This window comes from Octopus sinensis, unplaced genomic scaffold (assembly GCF_006345805.1).
Source record: "Octopus sinensis unplaced genomic scaffold, ASM634580v1 Contig17304, whole genome shotgun sequence".
NCBI classification, from domain to species: domain Eukaryota; kingdom Metazoa; phylum Mollusca; class Cephalopoda; order Octopoda; family Octopodidae; genus Octopus; species Octopus sinensis.
In genome coordinates, this window is record NW_021834956.1 from 3,640 (window position 1) to 15,855 (window position 12,216).

General features: G+C 34.2%; 1 protein-coding gene across 2 annotated transcripts; it reads right to left on the bottom strand.

The window, feature by feature from the left end:
* Nucleotides 1–516: 516 nt before the first annotated feature.
* LOC115231070 lies at nucleotides 517–11,585 on the bottom strand. 2 transcript variants are annotated; one of them, XM_029801159.2, is made up of 6 exons: nucleotides 11,428–11,585; nucleotides 8,565–8,612; nucleotides 7,252–7,394; nucleotides 5,358–5,408; nucleotides 2,904–2,975; nucleotides 517–983 (listed from the first exon to the last, which is right to left on the bottom strand). In XM_029801159.2, the coding sequence occupies exons 1-6, from the start codon at nucleotides 11,445–11,447 to the stop codon at nucleotides 784–786; spliced, it is 534 nt and encodes a 177-aa protein (XP_029657019.1). In that variant the 5' UTR covers nucleotides 11,448–11,585; the 3' UTR covers nucleotides 517–783. The 2 variants fall into 2 exon arrangements, with proteins under 2 accessions (XP_029657019.1, XP_029657020.1); XM_029801160.2 differs by lacking the exon at nucleotides 8,565–8,612.
* Between the last annotated feature and the right edge of the window lie 631 nt (nucleotides 11,586–12,216).

Consider the following 12,216-nt stretch of genomic DNA (forward strand, 5'->3'; position numbering starts at 1 on the left):
GCTTTTCCACAATCACATGCAATTAAAACAACAAATGTTGTGTCATTATTTTATTATCTCAGACTTTTTCAGCACAGCTATTGTTTAATTATAATTTTTTTGATTTATTTTCATATGTATAATAGTGAAGTTTTATTTTTACTGACGAAAATTTCAGTAATTAGTAAATAACGAAGGTCATAAAGTAAGAATATAAAATTAGAATATTGTATATTGCACTCAAAACCCCCTGAATTTTTATTCAACCACCACCACTTTGGAGAGGCCTGTCTTAAACCACAACAGGACAAAGTGAGATATATCCTTAGATACATCATGTATTATATAGAAATACTATCTCTATAGGATATATAAAGGGAAAAGACATCAATATATATATATATACCAGGCATTCTACTCTCAGCTAAAAATGAAGGTAGATAGCTATCAATATAGCAGAAGATATTAAAGCTGTCTATATAACAATGGGGTTGTTTAGGGAGGGGATTAGATATACAACAACAGCAACAACAATAATGAACATTTCAAAGTTTGTCTTTATTTTAAATGTGAATTTTAAGAAAGGAGCCAAACCAGTGAATGGATCACTATGTGGTTGATATACCTGCTAGAATTAGCAGCTAAATTCACACGATATCACTGTACAGAAGGGCATATTGGACAATGTGGTTGTGGGTTCTCTTTGGAAATAGGCATGATGGTCTTGGCTGGTATGTGTTTGATCATAAGTCTCTGTTTGGTCAAGGTTAATCTGAGGCTAAACAACAACAGTTACACAGAAATTCACTTTGCGTCTAATGACAGACATTCCATCGCAGCGACACATTCAGCTTCTTCAAGAGCTGCACGTAATGTTGCGTGTGTCCGTGTTTCTGGGTCGCAATTTTTGAACCATTCGTAAAGCATCAGGTAGCCTTGTTTTACAGCGTCAATAGACTCATCATCAATTTTCAGTTTAGTTGTATCAACTCCTAAAACTATCGCTGCAAAAGACACAACAATAAGAGATAAATGCAACAACATCAACAATATTAACAATAATATAAAAGATGTGTGTTGTTATAAACATAACAAAGAAACTATTTCAAGAGAGAAATATAAAAAAATAGCTAAGAAACAAGAAAATTATAAGACATTGTTTTCTATTTCTAGGGATGATGAGAAAAATAACAAAGTGGTTAAATTAATGGAGATTTAAAAAAAAACATTAATTGAAGTTTACACTTGAGAATCTTTTAAGGTAAACCGATGGCAGATGTGTTTGTGAAGGCAAAAGTGCATGAGAACCTAAAGAATCAACATAGGGTACCAACAGGCAAACCATTTGATCCATTCATTTCCTCTGCTCAATATTTCTGGGAGAGTTGTAGGGATAGAGACCCCTGGCATTTCTTCCATTGGGGCCTATCAGATGTAACCATCATTATATATTTTGGTTGGATTCCCAAGCATCAACAACTAAGTCTATGGATATCATCCAACTATTTAGTGCTTGGTCTACCCCTGGGTCTCCTACTCCATTGGTTTGACTTTGAGAACCTGTCTTGTAATTCATTCCTGCGACATTCTGATCACATGTCCTAGGTACCAGAGATGTGAAGAAGTGGCTCAACCTGGAGAGACTCCCAGATCTCTGAACTATACATCCTATTGGGTAACATTACTCCAGAGACCCTTTAGAAGAATCCCTTATATCTGTCTTAATCTGGCAGATTTCAGATCTGATACTCAAAGGGTCATGAAAGTAATGTCTCTCTGTGAAATCAATCACCTTGCAAAGTTCCCAAAATGACACTGAAAATCAAATGAATAATGATAGACCAACAGTCGATTATTCTCAGTCAAATCCAATCCTTTTTGAATCTACTCCAGATTCAATCAATTCTCCTGAACCCATTCAGTTATTCTTATGTCTCAGTGAGAGAGAGAAACCAGCCATGGTCTGGCTTCACTTGTGAATATTCATTTTCTGGCAAATTTCCTTAGAGTCATTCTCTCTTTTTGGATGTGGGGAATATGATATGATTTGGCTGTGTCACCCCTATACTAAGTCTGTTTTTACTGAAGCATTTACAAACATATGTAATGTGGTAAAGTCATTTCAATATGGCAATATAAAAGAGAGAATACCAAACTAATTCCCTATGGATACCGTATTTATTACAACGAGTGGCTGTAAACGTATCTAACGAGCGAAAGTTAGATACGTTTACAAGCCACTCGTTGTAATAAATACTGTATCCATAGGGAATGAGTTTGGTATTTTATTTATTACACACGAATAAACGACCACATTTTATTAACCCAATAACTAAATTCTTCACGTTTAGTTGTTACTTATGAATGACAAAAGTAGTGCCGTCACCGGGACCTCGGGTCATCACCATGAATTGACCAATCAGAAGCAGCGCTGTCACCGTTACCTCGGGTCATCACCATGGATTGACCAATCAGAAGCAGCGCTCGTAGTATCTGACATATGTTAGATACCAAAAATATCTCAAAGTGTTCTCACTCACATGTGTGTAATAATTGCAATTATCACTTTCAAACACAATAACCCAATCCCTAATGGCTTCAAGAAGACCCTAACTCATGGTCTTTTGATGGAGTAAAGACGAACCAAAAACGTTGTCATTAACTCAGCTGTTTACCCTTAACATATTTTTCTTATTTCTTCCAATATTAAATGCTACTTGTATTTTCTTGTGTATCCACAATTACCAACCTCAGTGGATACTTTATGAAATACCAGTAATATTATTAATAGAATTTATTTTGCAGCTAACCATTCCACTGGAAATTAGGAATGTAACCTGTTCTCTTTCATCCTGACAAATGAAATAGCTCAGGTGAATGTAAAATTTATAGAAATCAATTAGGTAGTGTAATTTTATACTCACCTACTTGCCACCAATCTCTTCCTAACCTCTTAGCCACTCTCAGAAGATCCTTCTCCTTCAGCTCTGGACTCCCTGAAATAAATATTTCCAAATTTTATAATTTATACTAAATTTCTTAATCTTTATTCTTGAGGCAAGCTTATCATCAATGGTCAACTGGTGACCACTATGATTTTGGTCAACCTTTTTAATCTATGTAATAGCTCAATATTTTGGTCCACAACAAAATAGATTAAACTTCTTAAACTTCGTCTCTCTATCAAGACATCCTACATAATCTATCAATGTTGCATTTATCACATTTAATTATCATTTGATAAGACTATTTTTCTCACAGTTCTCTATTTCCCTTCTTATATCTGTACCAAACCTGTGACACACATTTTTCTCATCTTCTGCTTAATTCTAATGTCAAACAAGGTGTTTTCCAAAGACCTAATCACAAATACACGGCAGACAAATTCATGTAGGATAAACATACACCTGACATCTTTGTTAAGGGTTGATGTTGGTAATCTTGAATCGTAACTCCGCACATCCCAGTTCACAAGAACATCATCTGATTCAGGAAATATTTTAAGACTCCTTAATAAAGAAGTTCTTTAAAACCCTTTATTCCCCAAAAGTTTTGGCTTATCTATTGCTTATAAGATGTCTTCTTTTTGTGCTATTATCTCGATGCCTCTACTCTTGTGGGACAATGAGGTAGTGTACCATCACCCTAAACAGTTTCTCTTTAACCTTTGACATGCTTTCTTCTGCTACTTTGAATTTCACTTATTTCTGCTGAGCTTTGCCCAATGACGGCAACATTTATTTGCCTTCAACCCTATTCTTGACCAACTAATTAATTAATACAGTCTATTCAGAACTATTTGCATATCCTTTTGCTCTGTTGTTTGTGTTGTTATGTCATTCATTAATGTCGTCTTAGGGGACTTCACTCGAGTTATTTCTTCTGATCAATCTGCTGATCTAATAAACATTTCCATAACAAGTACAAACAAAATGACTGATATTGTGCAACCCACGGCAATTCCAGTCTCACGACGATGCGAGTCTGTTGTGAAATATTCTGTCCTGAAGCGCATTTTGAAATTATTACAGCAACTCTTCATTAGATTCTTAATCTTTTCTCGTATATAAAAGACGTCCGTTGTTTTCAGCAACAATTCGTGTAGTACAGAACGATAAGCATTAACCTGATCAAGCCATACAACATTCAAATCGCTTTTGTTCTTCTTTGTATCTTGTATCGCATCCCAGATTCAAAATGCAAGTTCCACACATTCAGGGATTCCTGTCTTCTCTCTTTTACTCTTTAATCTTTTATTTGTTTCAGTCAGTTGACTGTGGCCATGCTGGAACACCGACTTTAGTCGAGCATATCGATCCCAGGACTTATTCTTTGTAAGCCTGGTACTTATTCTATTGGTCTCTTTTCTCGAACAAATAAGTTACGGGGACGTAAACAAACCAGCATCGGTTGTCAAGTGATGTTGGGGGAACAAACACAGACACACAAACTTAAACACATACATATATATATATATATATATATATATATATATATATATACACACATACATATATATACATATATGCGATGGGCTTCTTTCTGTTTCCGTCTACCAAATCCACTCACAAGGCCTTGCTCGGCCCGAGGCTATAGTAGAAGACATTTGTCCAAGGTGTCACGCAGTGGGAATGAACCCAGAACCATGTGGTCGGTAAGCAAGCTACTTACCACACAGACACTCTTTAATAGAATTACTTTACAGTTAAACTTTCAAAAAACGCAATTTTTTACATTATTGAGAGACATTCCTATCAGCAATGGTCAATTGGTAACCATTATGATTTTGGTCCACATTTTTCTAGTTTCTGTTCACCTGTTTACCCCTAAACAACAACATATCTTAGTTCTTGGTTCCAAAAGACAATATTAACTCTATTGTGTTTTCTAATTTATCCATTTTTCCATCCATGGCAACAAAGATTTTATGAAATTTCAGCGATATATTTCATCGACTCCTTTTGCAGCTAACATTTCAAATGGAGATTAGAGATGGGCCCTGTTCTCAGTCCTTCTGACAAACAAAACAGCTCAGGGAGTGGAGAATTTATAGGAATCAGTTAGGTACATTGATTTCTATAAATTTTTCCATTGCTTGTGTTTTATGGCAACGAATTGGTCATAGCAAGTGGAGGCGCAGGGCTTAATGGTTAGGGTATTTGACTCATGATTGTAAGATTGGGGTTTCGATTCCTTCACCAGGCAATACGTTGCGTTCTTGAGCAAAACACTTCCATTCACTCAGCTGGCAAAAATAAGTAATTTTACAGCGAACTAGTGTCCTGTTCAGGGAGGAATGTATACGCTAGAGAAACCGGGAAACCAACCCTATGCCTCTTATGGGATAACATAATTAGGTACAGTTATTTCATACTCACCAACTGGTCCTGCCACCATCTGGACTTCCATCTTTGACGAATTTGGACCAACTGAAAAATACATTTCAAAGTGGTTTTAGTAAAATTTCTTTATCCTTTCTAATAATCGATATTTTATTATTGTGAGACATTCGTGTCATCACTGATGACAACATGCTTTTGGAGAACATTTGTATGCTTTCTACAGTGGGGCCAAGTAATGGTTCACTATTTGAGTCCACAACAGAATAGACTACACTTAACAACCCTTCTCTGTCTCTTAAGTCATCCAACAATTCTAACAATTCTGAAATTATCTCATTTAATTATCCCCTAATAAGCGATTTTCTCTTAGCTTCGTTTGGGTTTTCTTATATTTGTGCCAGATCTATGACAAGACATCTCTAATCAACATTCGTCTCATCTTCTGCTTAAATCCAGTGTCAACCAAGTTGAGCATCGAAGTCCTAGCCTCAAACACGACATACCACTTCCAGACGGATATATATCTATATCTATCTATTTGTTTTGCAAGATTTTTGATGTGAAATGGTGTGTTGAAACAGATATTGTTGTGTTTAGGAATGGTCATTTTGCCAGTTTAGCCAATAAAAACACACGCACTATATATTTGGTGTTACTTTGCTTCAGCATTATTTATTTTTTACTTTAATCTTATTTCGGCAAGAGTTCTTTCATCACACTCCTGTGACCTCATCAGTGGTCCTTTGCTTTCTTCTTTCTTATTTGTGTGTCTCTCCTTACTAACCATCAGCCCTTTTGTATTTTGTATTCCTATTGTACGTGTCCTCATTTGTGCATGCGTATACCTCTATGTGTGTCTATGTTTAGTTAGTGTGCGTGGGGGGGGGTTGAAGTGCCTGTAATATTTGTATCTCCTGTTTATATACGTACGTGTAATTTGTTTTTGCTTTTGGCCGAAATAAGATTAAGATTAATATAAAAAATAAATAAGACTGAAGCAAAGTAACACCAAATATATAGTGCGTGTGTTTTTATTGGCTAAACTGGCAAAATGACCATTCCCAAATACAACAATATATCTATCTATCTCTCTCTCTATATATATATATATAGATAGATATATATGTATATATATATATACACTTGCTCTCTTTAATTTTAATTACCCACATCACAGTTCTCCAGAATGTAATCAGATGTGGGGAAATATCTGAAGATATTTCAATGTCATTCATCCTCCTGAATAAAGCAGGTCGAACAGAAAGTGACATCAGGTCTAACAGGAAGTGATATCTCGTGTCCTAAATTAACACACTACATTCACACAAAACCTCATTAACGACATAAAACTTGTCGTCCACACATTACTGCTGTGAAAATATTTGAAACGGTTCAGAAGAACTGATACTCGGGAATACTAATCTATACATCAATCAAAGTTTCCCACCCTTTTGATGTCCCCTCTCTAATGTTGGTTCCTAAACCCTCAGTTGAGATTTTCTTATTGAGTCTCCTATTTTATAAAGGCTCACTCTGATATTCATATAAATGCAGTTGTTTTTAATTATCGGCTTCCGGAGATATTGATAAATCATTAATCACTCTAATCACACACAAGATGTCGGTATTTACTGATAGAATCTTGGTGATTTATTGGTATTTAGTCACCATTTATAATTCAGTATTCTTTATTATTTTTATGTTGCAGAAAGTAACCATCTTGAAGTGTGACAAGTCTTCTAATTGGACAAGAACAATGTTTAGTGGGAGTAGTGAGAGACATAATATGACAGAGAAAAGACACCTGGAACATCTTTTATCAAAAGTGTGCTTGATTAAGGCAGAACTGGATCTACACAACAATATGAAATACAATATTCCACACCATAAAGCCCATGAGACAAACAGACAGATCATACAGTATTCTTACCCAAACTATTTTTGCTCGTTATATTCTGTCTACACATATGGCATCGTTTAGGTATCTTTTGGGGACAGCATTTCTTACACAGCGAAAGATGTTTACATGGAAAGAACGTCTCTGTGGCCACTTCGTCTTCACAAAACACACATCTGAGGAACAAAAACATGAACACATCCCATTAATAACATTCATTTATAACAAATATTACATTGTGTGCATATTTACAGTAGAGAATATTATGCGACACCACAATTAAACAATTACATATGGGCGAATTTGTGAGTATATAAATGCAGACACAGACACACAGACACAGACACACAAACACAGACACAGATACACACACACACACATACACACATATATATATATATATATAAATGGACACAAATATTAATAAATATATGTCATGACATTGATACATCACAAAAACTGATTTACGCAAAGTGAACAACATATATTCCAGAAATATAATTCACATATATACATACACACATACATAGATACATACATACATACATACATACATACATACATACATACATACATAAATACATACATACATACGTACATACAACATACATGCATATGTTTAGATGGGCTGGACACATCGCCCGGCTCACCGATAATCTGTGGACACGCGCAGAAGTCGAGTGGTACCCGCGTGAGCGGAAACGACTACCCGGAAGGCCTCCACGACGGTGGAGTAACGATTTCAGGAGGACGATTGGGATCACGTGGATGAGGAAGGCGCGATCCAGAGAGGAGTGGACAGCGTTCTGTGACCAGCGGTGTCAAATGGACGCCTAACGGACTGGTCGGTCAAGGTGATATATATGTATGTATGAATATATGTATGAACGTATGTATATATATGTATATATATATATGTGTGTGTGTGTGTGTGTGTGTATATATACATACATACATACGTACATACGTACGTACATACATGCATACATACATGCATACATATAACACTTGATTGTATCTAATCTGTTTTAGAAGTCGTCTATACTTAGACATTTGACTTTGAATTTTATGGATGGACAGATAGGACACAATTCCTACAGCTTCATGTATGGCTGATCCATGCCACAAAACAGGTCATTGTTCTAAATTAGAGTAATGACTTTAGATTTATATACGATATGTGTGTACATAACCAGGGAATTATTTTCAAAAGTGATGAGTTGAATGCAGTAAATGTCATGTTTCCATCTGCCATCACTGCACCACAAACTTCAGATTGATCTCAGGTCATTACAAGGTACATTGTTATTCAATGACTGAAAGACTGTGAGAAATAGTTCAACTACCTGATTGGTCCCTTCAGTGCCTGATCCATGCGTCTTCCTCCACCATGGCTGTGGAATAAATAGCAAGTTACATTTCGTTACACAGAGACACCACAGAGACACTCTAATTTACAGTAGAGAATATTATGCGACACCACAATTAAACATTTACATATGGGAATTTGTGAGTATATATAATGCAGAACAGAGACCAGACACAGACACAGACACACCAGACACAGACCACAGACACAGACACACCACATACACACATTATATATATAAATGGACACAAATATTATAAGTATATGTCATGACATTGATACATCACAAAAACTGATTTACGACAAAGTGAACAACATATATTCCAGAAATATAATTCACTTATATATATATATATATATATATGTGTGTGGTGTGGTTGTGTCCGAGTCAGTCGCCATGATAGATTGTTAGCCGCTACACACATTTTTTTCTCTCCTTGTTTCTATCCTTGTTTTTTTTTTTTCGTCCCGTGTCCTTTCTGTAGAAGAGCGAAGGCTCGAAACGTAAAAGACTTTTTCCATTCCTTCAATACCACCTGTCATCTTCTTTTGTTTTTTTCGTAAACTCTCCCTATATATATATATATATATATATATATATATATATTATATATATATATATATATATATTATTTATATATATATATATGTATATATATGTATATGTGTGTGTGTGTGTTTGTGTGTGTGTGCGTATATGTTATATATATTATATATATATATATATATATATACACACGGGTGGAAATAAATATTCGTAATGTCAAATTCTTTCTTTATTTAATTTCTAATGAACATAAATGGGATATACCACTATTATATATTTGCATACACATGCATAAACTAACGAATATGCAAAAGAAACTAATAAATTATAGTAACTAAGGAATTTATATACAATTATAAATATTTAGGGGTGAAAAAGTATTCGTACAGAATATAAAGAACTGATAATTCTGATTTAATACTTCGTAGCATAACCATTATTCAGTTCCACTTCAACCAATATCTTCTTGTAGTTCTTCACCAATGACTCGCATGTTTCTTTAGGATTTTTTTCCTATTCTTCTTGACAAATTTTCTTCAAATCTGTAATGCATGTTGGGGCTCTTGAATTTCAGTTTTCAAATAACGCCACAAATTTCCAATGGGGTTCAAGTCAGGTGACAGGCTTGGCCATTACAATAATTTTATATTGTGATTGACAATCCATATTTGGTAGACTTCACCGTGTGCTTAGGGCCGTTACCCTATTGTAAAACCCACCCTTCACAAAGCTGGAGCTTTTCACAGAGTCCCATAAATTATTGTTCAAAATATTTTGGTACATCTCTGCATTCATTCTACCATCTATCACATGTAAATTGCCAGTACCATTTGCAGAGAAACCCCCCACACCCTCCAATCTTTACGGTAGGTTGTGTTTTTACTCCAAACATGGGTAAGCGAATTTCGTCCAAACAATTCAATTTTCGTCTCGTCTGTCCATAGAACATTTTCCCAGAATGTATCAGATTTATCTTTATGTTCATAACAAATTTTAAACGGGCATCTCTATGCCTTTTAGTCAACAGAGGAGTTTTTCTAGGAGAGCGTAACTTCAGTTCATTCCTATGAAAACTCCTTTCTGGTGATTATTGCGTTTTTTTCCGATTCTTCTCTTCATTTTTCTTAAAGATCTTGGGGAAATCTTGCGTGGTGCTCCGGATCTTATTCTGTTTTCAACAGTTCCCGATTCCTTATATCTTTGAATAATGAAGATATGGTAGTAAGCGGAATACAAAGTGTCTCTGATATTTTCCTGTAACTTTTACCTACTTTCTACAGTTCAATAATTAAGTTTTTCACTGAATTTGTGAGTTCTTTACTTTCGCCATTATTGCGATATTACTTTATGTTGTCTCAGTGCTGAATGAAGAAGCTAGTGTTTTGACACTCAAAAATGAAAACTGATAAGATTATTGGAATAAACAAGAATTTCTAGTAAAAAAAATTTTAACAGTATTTTGTGGCATAGAAAATCATACATTTATTCTGTACGAATACTTTTTTCACCCTAAATATTTATGATGTATATAAATTCATTAGTTACTATAATTTATTAGTTTCTTTTGCATATTCTTAGTTTATGCATATGTAAGTGAATATAGTATTGGTATATCCCATTTATGTTCATTAGAAATTAAATAAAGATTTTGACAGACGAATATGTATGTATATATTATATATATATATATATATATATATATATATATATATATATATGTATATATATAATATTATGTATATATATATATATATATATATATATATATATATATATATGTATATATATATATATATATACATGTATGTATCTATGTATGCATGTAAATACATATATATGTATTATTCATGTATGTACACTAATTGTATGTGTTTGTAGGCGATTTTCTCAGGATAGCTCACATGGACATGGCTGGCTGGGACAGAGAAGACAGAGGAATAATCTGTTGGTAGAGAGATAAATTCCATCACTTCACTATTTACTTCTACATTTTCTCATTGGTCCCAAATCTTTAAAATAGGGAACTGAGAGAGGTGGGTTGGGATTTTAGGAGAGGTATAACAGTCAACGCAACCAATCATTTGAATGTAATCAAAATAGTGTTCTTTCTTTAATTAGCTTAACAACTGCATATTTTTTATTGTTCTTCTTACTGCTGTTGTCTAACCTTTCCTTAAGCCACTAAGACAGTATAATGTATCAGTAGAATGAAAACAATATAAACATATAAACACGGTTATATACAAAACAGAAAATGTAATGGTTTATCTTGTCATTGCCAGTGAATACTTACTGCGTTGGTCGGAATAACATATTTAACGTCTTTTTTAAATTTTCCTTTTTTATTAGGTCCAATGGTGTTCTGCCAATTTTGTTTTTACAGTAAAAGTTGGCCCCGTGGTGGGCTAGGTAGCTGGCAACTACCACACCAGAGCACCTTTTCTCGTCGTTTCCCAGTTTCAGCTCTACGCAGACTACAAATGATGAAATATAAAATGATGAGTTAAAGATTACACAAACATATACTAAAGATGCCCCAAATTAAACAACAGTTCAACTACATTTACACATAGTTTGTTTCCCCAGTGATTAAACTATTCACAGAGTTGATTTCTTACATCATCTCTTAGTTGAGTCCACTTTTCATTATCATTTGTTTTTACTTTACGTTCTACATTAAGACAAAAATTATGATCATTATATTGAACAAAACACACATTAGTGGTCAACGTTATTGCTTAACAATGATATTTAATGAGTAAATATTTACTTGCCAATCACAAATGTCACAAACTATTCAATAAAAACACAATATAAAGTTATTATAACATCAAGTCAAATATACAACGTATAAGGACAGAAATGTCTCAATAATGAAAGACAACAAACCAACAAGAACCTATCTCTACAACTGGCTTGATAGAGCCAAATGGCCATAGCAAGAGAAATACTTACGGAAGAGTATTGTATATATAAATATAACAACCCAAATATTGTAAGTTATACCAGAAAAGATAATACCAACAACATAACAAGGCCCTCAAGCATAACAACTAAATTAAAAACACACAGACATATCTAA

What these genes read in the sequence shown, in the direction of transcription:
- LOC115231070 (XM_029801159.2), bottom strand. Translation starts at nt 11,447, where the DNA reads ATGTTATTCCGACCAACGCA. An exon ending in GCACTGAAGGGACCAATCAG is followed by an intron (nt 7,395 to 8,564) that starts GTAGTTGAACTA and finishes TTTGTTCCTCAG; the next exon opens with ATGTGTGTTTTGTGAAGACG. An exon ending in AACGAGCAAAAATAGTTTGG is followed by an intron (nt 5,409 to 7,251) that starts GTAAGAATACTG and finishes TGTATTTTTCAG; the next exon opens with TTGGTCCAAATTCGTCAAAG.